The following is a 25,291-nucleotide window of genomic DNA, read 5'->3' as shown; positions in this document are numbered from 1 at the left end:
TTGCACACATTTGGTGACATTTATGCTCGATACAACGTTTCTGCAACACATTAAACACAAGTAGGACATGCATTCACTAAGATCCCTGGTTCTGTTAATAGGAGATGAGGATTCACAGTGGGACACAGGGAGGGGCACTGATCTAAACTGACTACCCACCTCCTGAAAGCAACCTTGGGAATCTTTGCCAATTAATATCTTTTCTTGGACGCTTAAAAAACGAATGCTTTACAAACCCAGTGAAACAGGGGCGAGAGATATGTGCCGTTCTCCGGGGATGACCCAAGAAGTCATACCCTAGATAATGAAATCAATGCATTGCGAGAAGCCCGAACAGGGAGAATTGGACCCAGATGTCTCTTTACAATAACCCTTGCACTATGAGCCACAGTAAACTGCAGACAAGGATTTATCCGTCTAAAATGTTATCCATCTTGTCCATATGCAACTGTTGCATTTGGTCCACTGTACTACACTGAATTGATTTGCAAAATGTGCACATTCAAAATTAACTTGTCTGTGCAGGACATGGAATGAATGTATGTATACCCAATTGTTTTTTTTCTTCACTTTAATGACTAAAAGAAATTAAGAACGAAGGTTAGAAAACAATTATAAAAAACTACTAGTTTCCAGAAAATTGGTTTTATTCAGAGGGATTTCTTTTTAAAATAATGCTTTGGGGTCCTGCTCATGTGTGGAAAAATGTTAAGTTTTAGTGGATATTAATGAAGATGTCACAATTGTAAGGAACTTGTGGTGGCAACAATAAAAACAGACAAGTGATCTAAGTTCAAGGGTGTTTATCAACTGTATAATGGGTTACAAAAATGCCTAATCTAAACCTACATCCAAGATGATAGCAAGCTACGACCATCAAAAAACAAACCAGTCCTAGTGGCGTCTTGTCAAAATAAAAAGGGCCTATACTAAAAAACCTATTGCCAATCCTTACCGCTAAGTTACAAAATAGTGTGGGATAATGTTCACAAGAAATGAAAAAAGTGTTCTTAAAATGAGTCAGGCTGTTCCAGCCAGGGTCTCTCTTCCCCACGTTTTCTAGCACAGTGCACTCCTGGGCATCTCCAGCACAGAGGTACAGTTCTTTTCAGCAATATCAGGATCTTCTATAGCCAAGTATCTTTCATACAAAGTCGCTTGCCTCCGAGAGCCCTATGTGTCGTCAATAACAAAACAAAAAGTGCCTTTCCATAATCTCTTACGCTGGGTGATGCCTCTTCACCCCAGGATCCCCCGCAACTGGGTTCCGATCCTACTTGTATGTTAGCCTCCCTCCGTCGAGTTCACTAAAGCCTTTTACTCACAATATTTCCACCTGTAGTGTTCATGAGTCTCGATGTCTTTTTAAGCAATCTTTCACTGTGGACATCCCTCAGCCGGGTTCACTCTTGTCAACACAATGTTCACAGGGTTATTACGCTTCACCCCGCTTCGCAGGCATCCCTCAGCTGGTTTCACATTTGCTTCACTCACCAGTTCACCTTAGTTTCAACCAAATGTGGCATTCACGTCCCTAAGCTTTCTCCTGGCATCCCTCTGTTGCGTTCACATAGCCATTCTAACACAGTTCATGATTCTATCGTCTCATCAGAAAAGCAGGGTTCCATTCCCCTAGCTTTCTTTCGGCATCCCTCCTTCAGTTCACACTTGCCACAGTTCACAGCTTTCCTCTTGGCTACGGGTCAAAGACTTGCAATTGTACAAGGGGGTTTTACTCGAGCCTTGTATGACCACATTTACCTCTTTCCTTAGTGCTGTCCTAGGGCCTCCTGGGAAATGTTGTTTAAACAGAAGGACCAGTCAGTCTTTCGAATGAGGGCCCACGTGGCACCGGACCACTTTGCAGATGGTCTTGCATTATGCTATTAAAGTTCAGTAACACACAGGTTCTTTCATGTTACCGTTTGCAACCTTCCCTCAACACAGATCAGTTTACTAGCAGCTCTCCCTCCGACTCACCGGCTGAGATGAACTGCTTGGCTTTTCTTGTCTCTGGAGTCAAGGATGGTACAACGGTAGCAAACGTCTCGGCCCATCATGGTTATCAGTATGGGAGGGCCCTGTGCACCGTTGAAATCTGTTACACGACATGCTAGCTATAGCTCCCAGTCTTATGATTCCTTTCACAGAGGTTTTTTGGGTCTGGCCCGAAAAGGGCAAGGGAACTTCCCTCCTCGTCATCTTTTTAGCTCTTGCCGTCTTTCTACTCCTTTTGAACTGCCGTCCTGGAATAGTTGACTCCTCGTGTAGCTTGCCTTGCTCAAAATGTGCTCTTGTGGTCCACCTTTTATCCCTGTGGGCAAGGGAAAGGGCTCTCAGGTGTGTGTAATTAGGTCAATTGCCTGACTCTGCATGACCCTTGTGTTGGGACATGTCCTGCATGATTCTTGTGTTGGGACATGTCAGGTAAACGGCTCTGGTGTTAGTCCGTTGTCTTTCACGGTGTAAGAAAGTGTTTGTGTGAGAAAGGGGGGGGGGGTGTAGAGCTTCTGAATATACTATGGGGTAGGATGGGGAAAGGGTGTTATAAGGAAGGAGTACCATTTCTCAACCTTCAATGTCCCACTTCCTGAGGACCCCCCTCATCGAGGTGATCCTCCCGCACTGGTCCACCCCCAGGAACTCGATTCCATAGCGATGGCCGTGTCCTGGCAAACTGAATGACAGATACCCAGGGACTAGTAAGACCTTCAGGTTTCTCACACAATGCAAAAAGAGAACAATCTACTTTTTTTTCAAAAGTAGGATTTCTTTCGCTTCTCTTTTTTCAGGCAAGAACCAGCTCTGGTGTGAGGTTCGTCCCATTAAAAGTAGAACGCTGAATAACTGATATTTGTCTCGGTTTCCTCAGATGGGGGTTTAGAAATACCAACCTGTGGTGTTTAACAGGGGTTGCCACCAAGTTAAACCAGACTCACATTGGTAATGTAAAGAAAATAAAAAACAGACTTCACTCTTCGAGGGAGAGTGAGCTAGTCATAAAGTACAGTTAGAAAAAATGTATACATCAATTAAATGCTTTAACAGCTAAGCACTAAAGTTGGGCACAATTATTATGAAAACAGTGAAGGGTCTTAACAAGACCCAAAGCAGCTCTCAAGAGAGTAGGAAACATGTCTATGAATGTTAGTGCAGTACTATTTGCTTTTCAACGACCTTAAGAGTGAATACCAATGATTTTTACACAGCAATGCCAATAACGTGACATGTTGGTAATACAAATAAACAGGCTAATAACAAAAACATTTAAGTTTCTATAAAAACACCATCAATTTTAAAATGAGTAGGAAAAATATTATATATGCAAGTACAATTTTAAGTGTGTTGCCCTAAAGAGAAAGAAGCAGACAATTTTATACAGAAATGCATATTAGATCACATTCACACACCATTCAATGTTTTTTGCTACTATCCAATCAGGGTAAATCAGCCAAACGCCACTTTCACGGACATAAAAATAGGGGTGTAGATTGGGATGTCCGGGAGACCCTAATCCAGTCAGAACTGTATGCCACCGACACACAAGACCATTTGTGGGCTTTGGATAGAGCCCACATACAACCTTACTCGAGGCCCTAACAACGTTAATTAACGTTTGCTACAATCCAACACAAAGAATAAAAACAAAAAGGCAGCTCATAGGGCTTAAACACCCCTCAGTAAAGACAAACATGTTAAAAGGGCTACGACACAGTGAAGCCTTAAAAAAATAGAATGCTGCCACTAGCATGGAGAGTAAACATATGGAGCGGGAGAGCTTCCATGGGACAAAAAGGGGTCCCTTCTGTGGCACCCATGGCATGGTAGCAATAGTGCCTCCTTAGGGCAGCACATAAAAACAGAGTTGCAGCATTTCTGGGGGACTTCTTTGCCTTCAAAACCAAAAAGCCAGCAAAAAGAAAATGGGACTAACAGCAAAGGGAGTAACCCATTACCTTTGTATCCAACAGTGATGCAGAATGTGTTGCCCCACACCACCATCTATTTTGATGCTCACAAATATAGTTTGCAAGTAAACGTGCAGCAGTAGCAAAGTCATTAAAATAAGAAACTCACTCAAAGTCTTCGAACTCCAGATCTGTGCCCTCCACCGACGAGCCCTGGATCTCCGAAGTTGAGGCTGGGGAGGAGGTGGTGGTGGTGCGGAGGCGATTCTGCTGGTACCTCATGGAGCGCTGGCGGATGCTGTCTCTGCGGGAAAGATACTGAATCATCCTCTGTGCATAATACGCAGCTGGAGATAACCTAGAAAATACCAGGAGAGAAGACATGAGATTGAGAAAAAGTTGGTTGGAAAAGGTACACATGCGCTGCAATCTTGGGTATCAAGGAGAACACGAGTCGAGCAGGTCCTATTGCATGGACATTAGCAGGGTCTGGGACAAACAACCTTAAGTTCATGTTCAGACAGTAAGTACTTAAAGGCTTCTCTTCAAGGAACTGTTTTATTTAAACTAGTAAATATCCTTCAATTCAAAATGCAAGCTCAATGATGCAGACAAACAACTTCTGTTTAACACGTCATCTGTTATGTTAATAATACTTGTAAAGCGTGCGTTAGGCCGAGGGTATCGTGGTGCTGAGCAGCAAAGAGGCAGCATTTTTATTAAGGAAGGCCTAAAACAAAGTTTTCAGGAATCAGCGAAAGGCAAGATAGTCAACAGTGGTTCGGAGAGGATGAGGAAGGGCACTACAAGCCCTAGCAGCAGTCACTGAAAAGGCACGACGACCCATACAGGACAATCTCACACAGGGTACTGAAATCAGCAGGGCAGAATGAGAGCGCAGGAGGCGGGATAGAGCATTACGTGAAAACCTTTCCTCAAGGTGTTCCGACCAACGTCTGTAAAAAGCACAGTGAATAATGCACATAGATTTAAAAAGAATCTGCTTCTCATTAGGCAGCCAGTGAAGCTGTTTAAGCAGGGGGGACGTGTGCTCCAAACAGAGGATGCAGGACAGATCTGGCAGCAGCATTCTGGAGCATCTGAAGACTATTAACAAGAAAACGTGGTTGACCAAAGTAGAGCAAGCTACAGTAATTAACTGCGCTGAGAACAAGCGCTGCCACCACAGGAGCTTGAAATTGGACTGGAATGAAAGGAAGGACCTTCCGCAGGATTCAGTTTAAAATGACTGGCCTTGAAGATGGCCACAACCTGCTCATCCATAGAGATAGAAGAACAAGTTACTTACCAATTGTAACATTCCTTTGACTGGATGTTCCTCCCACGTATTCCTCATCTATGATAATAGTATCTCGCCAGCTTCGCTGCTTTAGAAAAAAATTCTCGGCAGAGGGCGCTGTGCACGAGGTTGTGGCATCGATGTCACCAGTAGCACAAATATCCTGTGCTGCGCCCGTTGGCTTCAGTTTTTTCATTGTATATTTCAAGGAATCATCCAAGCATGCTCCAGACTGTAAGCTCTTCGAAAACGCCAAGTGTAAATCCCATAAATTGTACAGCGGGGTAGGTTGGGCGGGGCGATGAGGAATACGTGGGAGGGGAACATACAGTTGAAAGAAAGTTACAGTTGGTACGTAACTTGTTCTTCTAATGGATTGTGTCCTCCCACGTATTTCTCATCTATGATAGACTCCCAAAGCAGTGAGAATTTAGGAGGCAGGAGTACTATTTAGTTGTTATCATGGATGGAATGAAGTACTGCCTTTGCAAAAAGGCCTTTCTGGTACGAAAAGGAGACTAAGCAGTAATGCTTAACAAAGTTATGAATAGATGCCCAAGTTGCAGCTGAGCAGACCTCAATCACAGGGACTCCCCTCTGAAGAGCCGCGGAAGTTGCCATGCCCCTAGTAGAATGAGCCCGAAGCCCTTCCAGTGACTCCTTTCCTGCTAGCCTGTAACACTCCCAAATAGCTATAGTAATCCAGCGGGATATAGTCTGCTTCGTCACCGCCAAACTCAATTTAGGGCCAGTATTTCCCACAAAAAGTTGGTCATCCTGGCATAATTTTGTCATTCTCGCTATATAAAAGCTCAGAGATCTTTTTGGGTCTAGTCTATACAACCTCTCCTCCTCTCTACCCAAATGAGGCGGAGGGTAGAAAGTTGTGAGTGTTATTTTTTTGTGACAAGTGAAAGTCAGAACCTACTTTCGGCAAGAAAGATGGTTTAACTCTAAGGACTATCCTTATGAAAAATGGTATAAGGAGGTTTTCATTAATGAGCTTGCAACTCACTTGCCCTGAGAGCGGATGTTAGCGCCACAAGAAGGGCAGTTTTCAGTGTTAAGAGCCTTAAAGGGCAAGACTGTAAAGGCTCAAAGGGTATACCGGTTAGAAACTTTAACACAAGATTTAAATCCCAGGCAGGGATATTAAATGGTACTGGAGGGTACACGTTTGTGTGTCCCTTCAGAAATCGGATAATTAATGGAATCTTGAAATATGAAACCTCCTCAGAGGAGCGCTTAAAAATGGAAAGCACAGCTAAATATCCTTTTATTGTTCCAATCTGCAGCCCCAGATTGGCAAGATGCAATAGGAAGGACAGCACCATAGGAGTGCAGCATTGAAAAGGGTCCACATTCTTGTCTTTGCATCAGTTACTGAACTTGTTCCAACGACAATGGTACAAAGATTTGGTTGTTGGCCTTCTGGCCGAAAGCAAGATCTTCATTACGTCATCCGGGAGGTCCCAATCCTTATATCTCAGCCTCTTAGAAACCATGCGTGAAAGCTGAGAGTCTTGACTTCTGGATGGAGAACCAGACCATCCTCTTGCGAGAGAAGATCCTCTTTTTGTGGAAGAAGTATTGGAGGGTAGATGGACATGTCCATAAGATCCGGGTACCACGTCCTCCTGGCCCAATCCGGAGCGATTAGGATCATGGTTTTCCTGAACTTTCTCAACCTCCTGATTACATGAGGAATGACGGGGACTGGAGGAAACGCGTACAGGAGTGGAAATTCCCAGTTGACCACAAACACGTCCCCTAGAGCTCCTAACCAAGGAAATTCCCTTGAGCAATACTGTCCGCACTACCGATTTACCTCGGTCGCGAACAGATCCACTTGAGGGGTTCCCCAAAGGGTGAAGATCTCTTGAAGGACTTCCTGAGCTAGTTCCCACTCGTGGGAGACTGTGCTCTGCCTGCTCAGAACGTCCGCCGCCGTGTTCTTCTCTCCGGCTAAGTGAGCTGCCGACAGAGATTCCTTCTTGTATTGCCCAGAAGAACCGGAGCTGCATTGCCTCTCTGCACAGTGGTAGTGACCCTACATCTCCACTTTTGTTGAGGTAGTACTTGGCCACTGTGTTGTCCGTCATTATCAGGACATTCTTTCCCCCGTACAGAGGTTAGAAAAATCTGCAGCGCTAGTCCGATTGCCCTCAGCTCCAAAAGGTTGATGTGTAGTTTGAACTCCGATGGAGACCAACTACCGCAGATCGTCAAATCGTTGGTGTGGACTCCCTACCCTGTGAATGAGGCGTCCGTCACTATCATTATCTCCGGCCATGGCTGCCAAAAAGATTCTCCCTTGAGAATATTGTCCTTGCAAGCCCACCATAGAAGGTATTGAGCCACTCTGCTAGGAACCTGCACAAGATCTGACATACTCCCAGAAACTGGAACCACTGAGTTATGAGGGCCCATTGAAGGGACCTCATCCTCAATTGGCCCTCTGGGACCAGAAAAATGCAGAATTCCATGAGGCCGAGCAATGTCAGAAAATCATAGGACGCTAGACGCTGAGCATTTTAGAATTTTGTAACCATCTGCAGAATGTGTTGAGCTCTCACTTTGGGAGGCGAGGCTTTCCCTGAGGAAGTGTCCAATATCGCTCCGATGAACTGGAGTCTTTGGAATGGTATCATATGGGACTTCTTGTAATTGAGGGAGAATCCCAGTCTGTGTTGCAAGTGGCAGGTGATGCTGAGATGTTCCAGGGCCTGTTCGGGAGAACGTGCCCTGATCAGCCAATTGTCCAGGTAGGGGTAGACGTGAATACCCACTCTCCTGAGACTCGCTGCCACTACCGCCATCAGTTTGGTGCAAACCCTCAGGCAGAGGTCAGCCCGAATGGCAGAAACCACAACTGATAATGAGAACTGCCAACTGTGAACCTCAGCTACTTTCTGTGCATGAGATGGATTGGCACATGAAAGTAAGCATCCTGGAGGTCCAATTATACTAATCAGTCTTGGAGTTGGAGACCCTGAAGGATCTGAGAAAGGTTAACCATCTTGAACTTGTCCATCCTGAGGAATTTGTTCAAATTTCTCAAGTCCAAGATGGGTCTCAAACCTCTGTCCTTCTTGGGTATGATAAAATAAAGGGAATAGCAACCCTTGTTCCTCTTCGCTACAAGTACATGTTCTATTGCACCTTTCTCTAGCAGGGTTAACATTTCCTGCACAAGGAGCGGATCTGGAATTTTGACAGTCGGTTACCGGTGGACGATCCAGAGGCCTTTTTAGAAAAGGAAGGCAGTAACCTTGAGCTACTGTTTCCAGTGCCCAAGTATCTGAAGTAATGCCCTGTGCCATTCGTTCAGATGCTGAGAGATTCTGCCCCCCACTCGTGTCCTTTGTGTCACGGCCTCAGAGTAGCCTAGAGACGGCTGCAGCAGTGGCTGAGGGCAAAGATGCCGCTGCTGGCGCTGATTTAGCACTCCTTCCTCGTCCACCATGAGGGAATTTACTTTTTGTGCGGCCTGTCCTCTTCCTCCACCAAATGAGGAATAGTAACGAAGAGGGGTTTAGGCCAATTTTACCGTAAACGAATGGTCCCCTGCAGCCCCAGCTCACTATACCTTGTGGTATAGTGAGTTGGGGCTGCAGGGGACAACTCTACAGCCTTCTGTTTAAAAACAAAAACACAAAAAAAAAAAAGAAAAGAAAAGGACCCTGCAGCACTGGTTCCCCATCACGGAAGTGAAAGGGAACTGGCGCTGCAGGAACCCAGTGTGAAGACAAGGTAAGTGGGGTTTGTTTATGTTGGGGGTGTTATGGGTGTGGGTTGTGTGCGTGAGAATCTGTGTGTGTTCGCATGAGACAGGTATGAACTTTTGGTAGTTTGCACCTTTCTCATGAGAACGATTTGCCCCTGGTACTTTCAGCCCTGGGCAAATCATTCGGATTCACGAAAAGGACGACTTCTCCAGGAAGTTGAGCCCGAATAAGGTTGTTGAGGTTGCCGAATGGAGGTGCTAAGGGATTTAGCCGCTGCCTTGCAGGTCTGCAGCTTCTCCAAACTTTTATCCGCCTTGCTGCCGAACAACCCCGAGCTGTTGAAAGGCATGTTGAGAAGTCTGGCCTGCACGTCCAGTGCAAACCCAGACTTTCTCAACCACACAAATCTGTGCACTACCGTGCTTGCAGCCAAGCCCTGCTTGGAGACACTCTCCCATTGCCTCCTTGCCATCCGTGACCATCTTCGCCTTCTGGAATATGTTCAGCGGCCATCTTGACAGTCCCAGAGGGTAGGAGTAAACCTGGCTAGGGTGCAGGTGACATTAGTGGACTTTAGGGCCATACTGCCGAAGGTAAACACCTTGCGAGCCTAAGCATCCACTTTTTTATCCTCTCTATCTGGGGGGATAGAGGGATAGGCTGAATGTCTGGTGGCAGTTGCTGCCTGGACCACCAAACTCTCAGGCATAGGTTGTTTCCTAAGACAATCAGAGTCACTGGTTGATGGCCTATACTTTATGGTAAAACGCCTATTGACAGCTCATCCAGGTTCTGGAGTCTCCCAGTAAGCTTCTACCTTCCTTTGAAGGGCCCCATGGAAAGGTGGAACTGGGGCTTTTTGTGGACCCTGATCTAGGACATCCGTCATGTCATGCGCAAAGGTTGGTGAGGCACTACTCCAACCCATGTAGTCAGTGACCTGAATTTGCATGTTCCGAAGGGTCAGGTTTAGCAAACTCCAACTCTGGGGCTCTATCAAGATCACTGGCAGAGCGGAGGGGGTCGCAAAGATCTTCAATTTTGGCTCAGGGTCAATTAATTCTTCAGGTACTTCTCTAGAGCCATATCTGACCCCCAATGGAGAAATCTCCTCCTCTGTGGCACTTTCCTCTTCAGAAATAGAGGACATTGACTTAAAAAAAGTCAGAATTCAGTACTGGTTTGTACATTGTTTTCCTGCACCGGAATTTGCCTCGAGGGAATCGAAGGTACTGTCAAGGACGTCGACGATTTCTTCGATACAACTGTCCCCCTTTGACTTCCACGTCAAAGCGATCGGCGCCGATGGCGTTGATGGAATCGTCGAGTGTTTCGACGTCTTATGCTTCTTTGCCGGATTCGGGGACCGACTCGACTCTCGGGTCGAAACCTTCGACACCTTAGAGTCGGTTCGAGAATGACTAGTCTCCGATTTATTACTTGCTGAAGTAGTTTGACCTTCCTGCGTCGTCCAGGCGTGCAACTGGGGTCTGACTTTTGCGAGGCTCTTTTGAGCGGGTCGAGAGCGCATTGTCAAAGATTTGCATCATTTCCACCCTAAACGCATTGCACTTGCTGGGGGAATCCAACCTAGTCTGGCATCGTATAACCTCTGTGGAGGTGCCCGAGGACTAAGAGGGAGACCTGTGGCGTCTTTTCTTCACCTTCTTAGTAGAAGATGAAGATTGTCTCGATCGACTCCTCGATCCGGACCTCTTCGAGTGTTTATGGTGAGTAGTCTCTTGAGACTCACCAGATTTTTTTATATTTCTTTGAAGAGCCCTCCGAAGCTTCCCGCTCCACCGCCAATTTACCTTTGCATTTCCGAAGAGCTTTTTCAGTCAGACTGGCAGGAGCAGCAGTCGTCGGTCCGAAGGTCGGAGCCTAAACACCAAAGACAGATGCAGTGAGGGTCCGTGATGGACATTTCTGCCCCACAGTTGTGACATTTGTTGAACCCTGATTTAGGGGTAGAATGGGTTGAAGAAATGTTTTCTTTAGGAAAAAAATCAAAAGTGCGCCATTATCTCGAAGCAAAGTTATCGGAAAAATTGAACTGAAGCAAACGGGCGGGGCACGGGCTATTTGTACTATTGGTGACGTCGACACGCCACAAAATCGTGCACAGTTACCTCTGCCGGGATTATTTTTTTCAGAAGCAGCAAAGCTGGTGAGTTACAAATATCATAGATGAGGAATACGTGAGAGGACACAATCCATTCGAATATGTGATTTTTACCCCCAGATTTTTTACTGAGGACGGTGGCAGGGAAAACTGACCCAGAGAGATAGGCCAGAAATCAGCTGTCCAGAACGAAAGAGGACTGGGGGTTCCAACAATAAGAACCTCAGTGTTATTGCCATTTCATTTTAACCAATTGCCTGCCATCCAGGAGCCCAGGTCCTCTTAACACCTCCTTATCCGTGCTGCAGTATCTGATCGAGTAAGATCCAGTCGGACCAGGATCTGTGTGTCATCGGCATAGGAGTAGTACCTGAACCCATGGGCTAGAATAAGATGGAGAAGTGGCCTAATGTAAATGTTAAATATTATTGGTGACAGCGCGGATCCCGGAGGGATCTGCGTCTCACAACATTTCCAAAATCGCTAGAAACAATAGCCCATTTCCCCCGTAGGCAGACTCTGAATTTGCTGTCCAGATAACTAGACCGGAAATAAGGACTCTCAGGTCTGCCACTCTAGCTCATCATAATCCTCTGTGCAAAACACTCAATCAATTATATGGTGGAATATTTCTAGAAGACAGGCTTCAAACACTGCAAAAAAGTAAATGTTCTCAAAGGCTCTGGCAAGTAGTTGTGTTCAGGCTTAGAATGGTTTAGATGAAGGGATGCTTGTAAAGAGTTATAGGACAGGCTTGCAAGTCTTGGTGGTGTGATGAATCCTATGGATCCCTCACTAAGCCCCTGCCTAAAGTCTCCTCCCAGGTGGCCAGGGAAAGGCAGAGGCTTCCTGATCCTGACCTTGGGGGTGGTGTACTGCAGGAGGATCACCTGAGAGGAGACAGGACCCAGGGTGGTGAAGAGATCCCGTGGGATGAGATGCGGTATTTGTCCTTTAAAAGGTAGAATCCTTTTAAGTTGACAAAGCATGTAATTGCCTTGTCTCATTATGATGTATCTGAACCACATATAAAATCTGAGGCTATGGGCATAAGTGACATAAAACCTGACCAAACCATCAAGAACAGACAGACTATTCGAGGCACTTGAGGATACAAAACCTCCTTACTCTCAAAGGTATGATGGGTGGGAATTTAAAAAGGTTGCCTTATATAAACTGACTTCCTCAATCAATTCCGATGGTTCACCCCCTTATACCCCCCACACCCACTCTGAGTACCTGTAAGGGAAGTAGATGTACCCTTAAAACTAAGCGGTTGTCAAAAAGACTTAATTTTACCGACTACTACAAGTCCCATAATCCTATAAGTACTGGGACGAGGAAGAGGACTGAAGAGGCATGTTGTTGTAGTAGCAGTCGGGCAATTAAGCCTGATAGCCCACACCTGAGGGAAGCTGAGAGGCATAAAAGACCCTGTCAGGTGCAGGTCATTAGAAGGGGGGGTGGCTGTGGCTTGAGTGTATGCAGCAGTAGAAGCAGAAGGAAGAAGGCACAGTGTTGGCAACCCAGGCAGAAGTGGGAGAACAGAAGGGATGCCAGGAAGTTGAGACAACAGATTTCATCTGCTTGTCCTGTGAGGGTCCTGTTCCACAAACCTCTGATGTGCAGAGGTTGCGCAGAGGAAGGCGTGAAGGAAGACTGCCTTTCCCCATGTGAGCTTAACTGTAGAGATTGCGCACCAGGAAGCATGCTGGAGACCGTGGCCCGAAGTAGCTTTGAAGCAGAGAGTCTCAAGAGATTTAATTAAGGAGAGAGAGGGGCTCTTTAATTATATGGCTGGACCGGAGACGCCTTCAGCAAGAAGGGGGTGGTGGGCCAGAGTGAAGCCAGAAGTTGTTGAAGTTGTGCAGACCGCAGAGAAAGCAACACAGAAGCCGGTGAGTTTAACCAGGCATTCTGATTCCTTGCACGAACAGTGCCGGAAAAAGTATCTGGCTAAATAATCACAAAGGCAACGGAAGTATTCTATAAACAAGGATTCAAACTAACACGTCTCAAATCAGACAGAAATTAACACACAGTCTTGAAGGACTGAGGCATGGAGTCCACACAAACAGCCTCACAAAATCTTGAATCCCAGACAAGAGCAGGGCCCCATTCAGGTGCCTCGTTAGGCGATAGTCCGGATGCTGTTCAGGCATCTACCTACAGAGAAGATCCAACACCTTGTCCAACAAAACAAGTAAAATCCAACAAGGAACAAGAGGAAAAACAGAAGGTGGCTCCGTGTAGACCAGACCTTAAGTCCCAAACATGGGCATGGCTGCCGAAAGCCCTTTCAACTCGCCTGCACAAATAGCCACCATAACAGGCCACTACGTTCGAAGACCCCCAGCTACTCTCCTTGGCCAGCTGGAATACAAGAGGGTTCACCCATTTAACATCCCCAGGCGACATAAACCTAGGGGGATACGACATTTTAGGTCTACAAGAGCTGTGGCTCAAAACAAAATCAACGTTGGATGGATTTTAAATTGCTTTTTCAGGGGCACTGATGGGGGATAAAGACAGACCTTCTTCAGGATTGATAATCGCAGTTTGTATGGATAGCAGCTTACAAATAGTGAAGACCATCTTGAAGTCCCCATTCGTCCTAGCAGTCCTTGTTTCTTGGTTCCACAAAGAGGTTGGCGCAGAATCTCTTAGGCAAACATTTGTTGGTGATGACCATCTATTGGAACCCCAAAGCAATTCAAATGGACCTACTGTTTGACCTAGTAACATCTATGTTGGACTCCGTATATCTAGAGCAGGGAGCTTGCGAGGTCATTATTTGTGGAGACCTTAACATTAAATGCCCTTTGGCTCTTCCAGAACCTGCAGAGTTCGCACAGTTCAAACCCTGCCTTCGGGGAAAGGAGTAGTCCAACCTAATGAAATCAAGACAACTTTTTAATACAGCAACTACGCTACCCGACACTACTAATTTAACAACGTGGAAGCGTGGTTCGGCTTACTCTACTATCGATTACATCTTCGCCTCGGAACTTCTCCTTGATCGGCTGACAGAATTCAGTGTCCAACAGTCAACTCAAAGCGACCACAATCTCCTTCAAATAAAATGGTCATCAACAAAACCACCAAACACCCACTATCCGGGAGTAGTCTAACCGGACGGCAAAGGTAACCGGGTAAGGGTCACCCGGGCGAACATCCAAGAGATGACAGCCTCCTATGGAAGCAATGTGAACCACCTCGAGGTGGATTACAGACCACTCCTGGAACCCTATAGATCGGCCATCAAAGGTGCACAGGATTCTAACTCGGAACCTCTCTGTCACACACAACTTAGACGCCCTGGTGGTGGCGAGGCGCAACACGCTCTGTAGAGCTAAAAGAACTGCCGTACGACAATACGGCTGCCAACAGAATCTACACAACGGAAGCAACAAGATCTTACAAAAACTGGCTAAGATCATATCGACTTGCCCTTTACCAAAAAGATTCCGAGGCCATACTGGAGCAAATTAAGAACAGCAACTCTAGAGAGTTTTGGAAGCTGATAAATCCACGGCTAAAGCCACAGAATTATCAATGTCAAACCGTATTCCGGAGGCAACATGGATACATTTTTATTCAATACTGTTCAGCCCCCCAGACGAGCTACCTCTAGCTGCCCTTCCACTGACATCTGATCCCTGGGTCGACCTCCACAAGAAATGGGACATATTACGCTCAATAATCAAGCTGAAGAACTCAAGGGCGCCAGGACCTGACGGCCTCTGCAATGCAAACTTAAAATCTGCGCCAGAGGACTGGGCTAATCTTCTGAGCTTGATTTTCAAAATGTTTTCGACTTATAGCAGAAACCCGCCTTCTTGGACCTCGGCGGTGATTATTCCAATATTTAAAAAAGGAAGAAAAGATGACCCAAGGAATTTTCGCCCGGTGGCTTTACTTGACGTCATAGGGAAGGTTTATGGATCATTACTCCTGAAACACTATTCATGGGCAAAAAAAGCACCCTGCAACGGCCCTCTTCAATCCGGGTTCAAAAAGGGTAAAGGAACCAGCATCAATATCTTTTTTTTTTAAACTATTTTTATTATTTTAAACTAACAACACTCCAAACATTACAACCATTTAGGACGTTCGTGATCAATATTAAAAACATTACATTATAAAATGCTCTCTTCCGTCCTTCCCCCTCCATCCCCAATAACTCAAGCCATCATATCCGTGCCATCCACCTGAACATCTTTAGGTGTCAAATCTATCACCAACTCATCCAAGTCTTCTGTTTCGTGTGTGGCCTGGTGGGGGTTTACCATAGATGTCACCAATTGCCTCCAGGCTATCAGGGGACCCACCTCTTCTTCCCCACCTCTAGTGACTGCTTCATACCAGGCCGCAGTTTCTGCCTCAGCCTATTTCAGGAGGTCTGCCCACCACATTTCTACTCTAGGCCGGTGGGCCGCTTTCCAGCAAATTGCGATTCTGCGCTTGGCCAAGATATAGGCCAGGACCTTCATCTTGCTAATATGCTTTAGATTACGTGGACTAGGAAAGCTCCCAAGCATACATGCCCAAGCAGACCCCACATCAAGCACCACCCCACTGCTGCCCATTCTTGTTTTCAGTTCTAGTTCTACCCAGAATCTATTCACTTCCGGGCAAGCCCAGAACATATGCAGCAGCCCAGCCTCCTCCTCCCTGCACCTGGGGCATTTTTATATAGCCGAGCCACCAAACATGGCTATTCTACCGGGGGTCAAATATGCTCTGTGGGTGACATATAGTTGGATCTGCTGGAGTCTCGCATTCCGGGACACCTTCTTGTGGTACCTTTGGGCTCTATCCCATTGTCCATCCCATTGGGTTCCCCCACCACCTCCTCCCAGTCATGCCTCAGTTGAATCAGCTCCTTCCCCGCCTTTGTGCTGAGTAGCTCATATATCGGAGATATTTCATGCCCGCCCTCCGACATCATTTCTATGGTGGCATCAGGTTCTTCCGCAAGTACTGTTTCGGGCCACCTTTCCCTCACCCGTTTCATAATCCTCGAGTAAGTAAGATATTGGCCATTATGCACCCCGTCTCCTCAAGTAATCTCTAAAATCCTAATGCCCCCCCCCACCCCCTGCCATATATCTCCAAGGGTGTCCAGGCCCACCACTTCCCAGTATCTGCGGACCCCTTCAATCAGTTGTGAGTCTCCCCCACATAACACGACCAACGGGACCTGCTGAGAGAGCGGGTCCGGGTCACCTACAGTTCCCCGTGCTCTATACCAGACCTCCCAGCCCAGCACCAACAGTCTCCCCATCTCCGCCACTTTTGTTTTGTGCAGCCACACTGTCTCTTTTAGGAAGTATGGGGCAGACTCACCCTGCAGAAGCCTGGTTTCCGCTGATTCATCTTCGGACAATCACCTAGCTACATATAGCAGCTGTCCCGCCAGGTAATACATATCAAAGTTCGGCAGGTTTACACCCCCCTTGTCAGACAGGTTTTGTAATTTCCAGAGGGCCACCCTGTTTCTAGAATTGTGCCATATGAAGCCCCTGCACAGGCCATGAAGTCTGGCAAAGAAACGTTTGGGGATCAAGTACAGGACATTTACAAAAAATTGTAGCAGTCTGGGCAAAAACACCATCTTGAGCAAAGGTGCTCTTCCCATCATGGCGAGGGGCAATCTGGACAAAAACACCATGCTATTTTTGGGCTGACAGGGGAACAGGAATGGCTTAGGCTGTGGTCCCAAATTCCGAAATTAGCCAGGTCTATTCAAATCCGGGAGGTTTGGTTGAAGCTCCTACTGAGATGGCACCGTACCCCGCTCAAGTTAAACAAGATGTACCCCACGCTTTCAGCACTTTGTTGGAGGGACTGTGGTGAGGTGGGATCCTGGGCTCACATTTGGTGGGAATGCCCGAAACCTGAAGTATTTTGGTCTTTAGTCCGCTGAGCAATAACCCAGGTGTTGGGTCCGTTGCAGGCTGGAGGTAGGGGGCGGGATTTATTAGGCCTAAATGGGATGATTGCCACCCTGTCCACCAAAGCAGACTGCAAACTATGTGATAATGATGTCAGCTGCATTGGTCCTGGCCAGAAAGTGGCAGTCCAAGGACCCTCCTCAGGAGCATGAGTGGGTTGCGAAATTGTGGGCTCTGGTGGCAATGGAGTGGCTCACCTACGTGATTCAGGGCGCTCACATGCGCTTCTACTCGGAATGGGCCGCCTTGCTGTCCTTCTTAAAGGCGGGAGCCCGCCGGGCCTGGTGCCCTAAGGCAATGGAACTACTGGGCATAGTTCGCCCTCAGGACGAATCGGACCTGTCAAGTCAAGGAGTGGATGCCATTTTCTTTGTTTCATTTGTTGAAATTGATCGCTTAGCGAACCTGTAGGATCTTGGTGGGGAGTGGGGAGTCGGGGCGGGGAAAAGGGAGGTTAGGGGTCTTTCCTTCCTGTTTTTGGTTTTTGTTGTATAAGTGACTCATTGATAAACGTTGAATAAAAACTTATTGAAAAAAAAAACACCATGCTATTTTTTATATCTTCAACTGTTTTCTCCGTGTTGTATTTGTGCTCTACCTCCATCTTGTGGTATATGTTTATGCCTAGGTATCGAAACGTCTCGGTCTGCCAGGGTATTTGCAGAATGGGCAGTCTTTCTAGTGGAATATTCTTGTATCTCCCCAGGGGGAACACGCTGGACTTCCCCGGGTTCACTGATATGCCCGAGAGGGTGGCGCAGCGTTCCATCACCTCCAACACATATTGCAGGTTATCTTCTGGGAATCGCAGGTAGAGAAGCAGGTCATCGGCATACAGTGATATCAAGTGTGTTCTTCCTGCCGTACGAATCCCCAATTCATCGTATTGCTGCCTAAGGCAAATTGCCAACAGCTCCAACACAAGAATATATAACATGGGCTACCAGGGGCATCCCTGTCTGGTCCCCCTACTGAGTCGTGATTTATCTGAGATTATGGTGCCGGTTTTTACCCTTGCAATCGGGGAGCTGTATAACATCTTGACCCATCTCATGTACCCCGGCCCTATCCTGAACCCTTTCAGGGTCGCCATCAACCATGGCCACCTCACTGAGTCGAAGGCTTTGACCGCGTCCAGCGACACAATGGACAACTCACCCGGTTCTTTCTCTGTTTGATCAATAGGATGTAGCCTCCTGTGATTATCTGTGATGTTTCTGCCGGGGACATAGCCTGTTTGGTCGGGTGTATCAATTTGCCAATTACTCGCTTAAGCCTGTTGGCAAGCACCGCTGTAAGTATTTTGCTATCTTGATTAAGCATTGATAAGGGCCTGTAGGACCCAGTGTCCTCATTCGACTTGCCCTGTTTCAAGAACGGGATGATCACCGCTTCTCGAAGGGATTCTGGTAACTCCCCCTGTTCGTAAGCCTTACTGAGCATGGCCAGCAGCGGCTGGAGTAACTCCTGCCTGTACACTTTATAGAATTCGCTGGGTAACCCGTCCGACCCAGGCACTTTACACGTGGGCAGGTGCTGGATCACTGTCTCCAGTTCGTCTGAGGTGATTGGGGCCTCCAAGTCTGCTCGTTCCAGGTCGTCCAAGGTGGGCAGACCTATATCCTCTAGGGTTTCCAGCATTTCTTGACCCATGTCTCCAACTGCGTCCTCATACAAGCGTTGTTAATATCTGAGGAACTCTTCGTTTATACCTTCCTGGGTATTGCGGATCTGGCCTTCTGCATCCCTGACTTCTCTAATCACCGGTCGGGGTGTCTCATTTTTGTATAACCAGGCCAGCAGTCTGCCCGGTTTGTCTCCACCCGCATGTTGCCTTTCGACATCGTTTTTGTAATTCAGCTTACATAGCCTATCCCTAGCCATCCCAGAGCTCGCAGCTAGCCTGTTGTAACTCCCTCGTCTTTGCACAGTCTTCCTGAGTGGTCCCTCCCCTTCGCATCCGGTCCTTTAACTCTTTCCGTTTCCTGCAACTCTCTTTCTATACCCCCTTGGAGCCCCTTGGATTTTGATATGGCTACCCCACGCACCACCACCTTGAATGCCTCCCATACTGTTCCCATTGATTGTACGCTGCCTATATTAATGTCGAAATATTCTGTGATGGCCTCCCTTAGTTCTTCTTGGAATCCTGGGTCCTGTAGGGCCTCAGCTCTGAGCCTCCACGTCGGGATACGCGCCCTGGGGGTATGGTGCCGCCACTCCAAGACCAAAGGGGAATGGTCGGAAAGCACCCTAGCTATATATTCTGCGCCCACTATTTCTCCTGCTATCTCGGCGGCAGCGAACACGTAATCCAGCCTAGTATGCAGGTCATGCGGCGCTGCGTAGTGCGAGTATTGCCTGTCTGTTGGGTGCAACCGCCTCCACACATCCTCCAGTTTGAGGTCCGTCAACAGTGCCCCCAACGCTTTGGCTGCTGGAGTTGGTTTCCCCAGCTTGCTATCTGACCTATCCATCCCGGGGTTCAAGGTGCAATTAAAATCGCCTCCCGACAATATTGCGTCGCCTAACAGGGGGCTAATTTTACTATATAAAAACCTAAAGTAAGCTGAGGAATCATGGTTAGGGGCATATAAGTTTATGATGTTCACTTCGCGGTTCTCCAAGAGTCCCTCCACCACCACCATTCTACCTTCTGGGTCTGTTGTCGATCAGAGCAGCTGAAACGGCACATGCGGTGCTACCCATATGACTAGCCCTCTTGCATATGCTGAGTATGTGGCTCCCGTGACACTTCCCTTCCATTTTCTCCTAACCACCTCCAGTTTCTCTTTGGTGAGGTGGGTTTCTTGTAGTAAGGCTATATCAATCCTCAACCTCTTCAGATACATCATTACTTTATTACATTTTAGGTAACTATTGAGGCCCCGCACGTTCCAGGTCACAACTTTGAGGTTACCCGACGCCATTGACTTGATGTCCAACCTCTCCCCTCAGCTTCCCATGTCTTTTACGATGACTCGGAATCTGGCTCATTTTCTTCCCAACCCCACCAACTTCCCCATCCCACCCTTCCCCAACCACACCACACTGCACACACCTCTTTCCCTCCCCCCTCCCAGCCCAGCCCCAACAAATGCCCAGCTCCATCCCTAGATCTCAGGTCCACCCGCCTCTGGTCCCTCCTCGGAGCACCGAGGGCTAGGTCCCCGCGGGGTGTCACCGGACTACTAGTGACCTAACTAAGCTTAATGCTACGGGCGTTCAAGGGTTGTCTCCCGGGAGCTCCCGCTTATATGATTAGGCTTATTCAGTTCAAACGGATCTTGCAAGCATGTACTATCCAAACAACACATCCCCTATAAGCCTCGTCTAATGCTATATTCTAGTCCCAGTGTCTCGCGCTATGTCACCCTGGGTGCCACGGCCGCATATTACTTATCCTCTTCAGCTCCTGTCTGGATACCTGATTCTTGGGGGCGGCTCTGCATATCCAGCCACCCTATGGCATCCTCTGGGGTTTCAAAAAACAAAGTTTTGTTCCTATGAAACACCTTCAGTTTGGCTGGGTAAAGCGGCATATATCTGTGGCCTGTTTCCCGCAATCTTCTTATCACCGCTCCAAAGTTCATTCTGCTGCGCTATACCTGCAAGGTGTAGTCTGGGTATGTGGTTATTTTCGCTGGCCCCCTTTCCGGAAAAATTGAAGTATTTTTTCTCGATCTCTGTAATTCAGGATCTTCGCAATCAATGGTCTGGGAGGGGTCCCAGGAGGCGGCTTCCTCGTCAGAGCCCTGTGCGCCCTTTCGACCTCAAACCCCTGGGTCAGTGCCCCTCCAGTTATTTCCTGTAGTAACATGGTTTCTACGTATTCCGTAGGATTAGGCCGTTCAAGTTCCTTCTGGCAATCCAATGATGCAGATGTTATTACGTCTGGCGCGCATCCTTCTGCTTCTTCCGCTCTGCTTTCAAGGTTGCCCACCCGCTGCACTAGGGCATGAAGTTCCGATTTGTCGGCGGTGCAACCCACCGTGTTCGGGCCATCTCCTTTTCCAGGTCCCCGGTGCCCTCTGCCAGTGTTCTCACGTCTTGTCTAAGGAGGTTTGCCTCCTCCTGGACCGCCCCGACCTTAAGGTCCAGTGCCACCTTCAGTTCGTTCATGGCCAGCCCCAATTTAGACTCCCAGGCAACTTTCAGGTCCGCAATCGCAGCTAGCACCTCCTGGATTGTGCCCGGAGCCTCTGCAGTCCCGGTGGTAGTTTTGTCCTTACTCCTGGCCCCTTCTGCACCTGGCGATGTCTTGGCATAGTCATCTAGCGTGGGCTGCTTGCTCTTCAGTCTTACAGTTTTGTTAGCCATCATGCTGCGCCACACAGGTGGTTGCCAGCCCTGCAACTTCTCGCCTGAAGGTCTGCGCAGTGTCGGGCTGTTCCTGGTGTATAGGGCCCATTTCGACTGTGTTGGGGGTATGTGCCGACTGCCTGCTGCTCTCCTGGAATGGGCTCTGTCCTCCCACGTACCACGTCTAGCTCAATGTTATTCCACAGGCCTACGCTGTGTTTCTCTCAGACACTGGTGGTCGAATGCGTTCGCCGGTACCCCACACTACTGCTCCAGGCCCCGACAGGACCTCTCGGCTATTTGACCCGCAGTAGTGTCTTTAACGCCTCTTCCGAACCCTGTCCCGGCACAGGCTACCTTCTGTGTGCTCTCTGAAGTTCGGCGTATGTCCCGGAGTGAGCTGCTTTGTTCTGCTTCGTTATATTGGTGACGGGGTCCATCAGAACCGGGACCTTGTCCAGGCAGCTCAGTGACCTTCTCTTGGCTATTTGAGTGAATGTCTCCAGCCCCAGTGCACCCCTCTTGCGTTCTCAGGCCCAGGCGCACAGGTTTCCTTTTTCCTCCAACCTGTGTCCAACAGCTGCAACTGCTCAGCCGCTGTGGATGCTGCACTATGTAGGGGGCCTGTGCTCACACACGCATCCTAGGGCTGGAAGTGCTTCCTCTTGTCCCCGTTAGGTGCTGCCGTGGAGCCCAGCTGGGTGCAACCCTCGGGGCACTCCAACCATCCAATGGAGCCCCCAGTGTCCGGAAAGACCACCACAGGCCTCTGTTCTCCGTTATGCCAGGTCGCAGCACGGCAAGTTAGAGCACCCACCGGAGCCAGCTGTGTTTAGGCCCCTCCTCGCGGCCATCACTGACTGCTTCCAGCACTATCCCTCAGGCGATCCGGGTCTCAGCCGGCACTTCTTGCCTTGTCCTACCTCCCCAAGCTCCGATTCCGCGGGGGCCTTCAATCCGCCGGGCACCGCGGGGACCAATTGCGCAGCTCGGAGAGTACAGTGCAAGCCACCTCGCTGCACCGTGCTCAGTGGCGGCGACGCCGCCAGGGGTGATTCGCTTCAACCCCCCGCAGTGTCCTGAAAATGATGTAGGCAGGGACCTCCTGCCACTCCTGTTCCCGTCTCGGGCCACTGTGTCCGTCACTCAGTCTGACAGGCCCCCTCCGGCTGGGTCCTTATGTTGTTCAAGGGCCGGACTCCACACATCACATGAAGCTGCAGCGGGCTCGTTCGTGGCTTCACCCACCTCCGTGCGCAGCCGCGACACTGCGGTCAGTTTATGGCCCTTTGTCTGCAGTCCGCCATTTTGCCAGTCTCCCGATCTCGGGTGCCCAGCTTTCTTCCCGTGGCTGTGGTTTCCCTTGCTTGCCGCTGATCAGCCTCACGCAGCGCTCTAAGTGTGCACTGGAACTTCATACGTCCCTGGGTGTGCTGCCAGCATGCTTTTTCTCCCGGAATCTTTGTTTCTTCCCAGGATTGGTGGCGGATCTGTGGGAGCTCCCCAAGAGCATGTCCTTTCATGTAGCCATTAAGCCACGCCCCCAACCAGCATCAATATCTTCCTGTTGAGTATACTGAAATCAAAAGTCCTGAAAGCCAAGCAGAAATTATACCTGCCATTCATAGACCTTACCCAGGCTTTTGACTTAGTGAATAGAAGAAAACGCTGGGAAAAATTATGCAACTGGGAGTGCCCTCCAGAGATTGAGTCCGCTACAAGCCTTACACGCCGCCAACCACCGAGGGGTCAAACAGGGCTGCCCTCTAGCCCCGGCCAGATTTCTGGCATATTTTGGGGACTACAAAGAAACCAACACCGTGACACGATCTTTTCCCCCAGTAGTGGGCAACATGAAAGTGCCAAGACTCCTGTATGCGGATGACCTCATTCAACTCGCCAGTCACAAATTGGTCTACAACGCCAGTTGGTTTCATTAACTAAATACACAGAAGCCAATGACCTGGAAGTCAACAAGCGAAAAACGGTCTTTGAAAAAGGGACTACAAATTTAAAAAAAACTACTCATGGTTTTTGGCTGGAGAAAAAGTAGAACAGGTGTCAGAATTAAAATATCTCGGGGTGTTGATTGACTCGACACCGAAAGACCTGGCAATGCAACTATATGTTCTTGCAAAAATGAGAAACCTCATTTCACAGGCCAAAGTCCTGGACAGAAAATACGGCCGATTCTCTCTGATTCTTCTCTCTCAGGGGAAAGTGGTTCCAACAATCACCTATGGAACTGAGGCCATGTCATCTCTCCCTAAAGCCTTGTGGCCCAGACTGGAGAGCCTTTTTTGGCGTTTGGTCCTTAACCTTCCAACTTCAATACCTTTGGCTTTGATCAGACGAGAACTCTCACTCTCGTTCTTGGAGTCAATAGTAATGAGAGCTTCGATCATGTTATATTGGAAGATCAAGGATCCATCTTCTCCTAAATTTTCTCCATGGTACAAGAGGAGATGATTGCTGGTGAATGCAAACTACTGACTACCTGGGAGTCAAACTGTAAACGACAGCTGGAAGTCTGCGGCAGCTCTATGGAAGAATTGCTAGGTAATCCGACAAAAACTAAAAAACGTTTAGACGAAATGGACTGGATAAATAAGTTGGAGAAGGCAGCTACTTACAAATTGATCCAGCATCTGCCCCCATTACACAGAAAACTAAACTAAATCCAACCATTTCTCATAAGACACCCGAACAGGAAAACACGATCAACATTTCTTCGTGCTAGGTTGAACCTGCTGCCTACAAATGAGATTCTGCACATAAGAGGCCTCTCTGCGACCAACACCTGCCGCTTTTGCAAAGACAATCAAACCATTGAAATGCTGCGGCATCTCCTATTATGCCCAGGAACATCTCCTCACAGAACTTCTTATCGGCTTCATCACTTGGAGAAAGCACATCTGACAGACGCAGATCTCTGGTGGGATCGACTCATAGGGGGGCTTAGACCTTCATGGGCGATAGTAGCTACCAAAATTCTGGAGCTGATCTTTGAAGACAAAGCACCAGAGTCTTTTCAGGTTCGCTAAAGTTAGCACAAATCCTTTTGGAAAGGCTGTTCAGTTCTCTCTTGTTCTGTACTACTAAGTTATGCTTTCCTCGTCAGCTGCTCAGTCTACTGTGCTGATACTACTGACTTTTTCGTTTCTTTCCTATGCTTACTATTTTACACTTCAGTAAACTTTATTTTAAGAGGACTTTGTGTCTAACTTGTAAAAATCACTTTGGTGATTATAAATTCATAAATAAAATAAATAAAAATAATAATAATCACTCGCTTATGAGGTGGAGTGTTGAGCCTTTAACAATGGACCACTTGAATTGTAGCACTCGCATGTGATCAGGTATTCTCTCTTAATTGTTGAACTTAAACTTGTAAAGGCACACATAAGGTTGGTTGTGTGTGCCTAAAGAAGATTGTAGGAGGAAGAGTAACCTCTGAATCTTTATTAAAGAGGTCAACAATTCAAACAAGAGAAGTCAAGTGTTTAAACGTTATTACAAGTTGGAAAGAACAAGCATTGCCCAGGCCAAGCCGTGTAACAGGTATTTCCCCAATTAAGACAGAAACCAGCCTTGCCCAGATTCAAAGAACAGTTGAAACATTACTGGGAGACAAAGAGAATATAGCCTTGCCTAAGAAAAAGAGGGTACAAGCATAACCTAAAGCCAGGAGAGTGACAACAAAGCTTCTGGGTAATTATCCTGGCTAACAGTAGACCGAAGGATAAAGACAAATAGGGGAAGGGAAGCTTGTTACTTATAATTGTTCTTTGAAGTCGATACAACCTACATTGCCAAAGCCAATATGAAGGAGAGATGTGGGTCATAAAGGAAATTAAAGGTTGTTTGTTGCAGACCAACAAAAGAGGCAAACAGGCTGCCCTTCTGGAAAAGGAATTTTCAGAGGAAGAGTGCCTTGCCTACTTGAAGGTGTTGAAGCACCCAAAGGTGAA

At 47.7% G+C, this 25,291-nt stretch overlaps 1 protein-coding gene across 1 annotated transcript in view; it reads right to left on the bottom strand.

Annotated features, from left to right (window-relative positions):
- Positions 1-25,291, bottom strand: part of AMBRA1 (autophagy and beclin 1 regulator 1) — a 1,783,669-nt gene that overhangs the window by 1,075,181 nt on the left and 683,197 nt on the right. The window contains exon 9 of the mRNA XM_069623220.1: positions 4,078-4,266. Coding sequence (XP_069479321.1) covers positions 4,078-4,266 — 189 coding nt within the window. The remainder of the gene's footprint in view (positions 1-4,077; positions 4,267-25,291) is intronic.

The sequence above is a fragment of the Ambystoma mexicanum genome, chromosome 11, assembly GCF_040938575.1.
Source record: "Ambystoma mexicanum isolate Mex_15411 chromosome 11, UKY_AmexF1_1, whole genome shotgun sequence".
NCBI lineage: Eukaryota > Metazoa > Chordata > Amphibia > Caudata > Ambystomatidae > Ambystoma > Ambystoma mexicanum.
The sequence above is the reverse complement of the archived record's forward strand: the minus strand, read 5'-3'. Positions and strand labels throughout refer to the sequence as shown.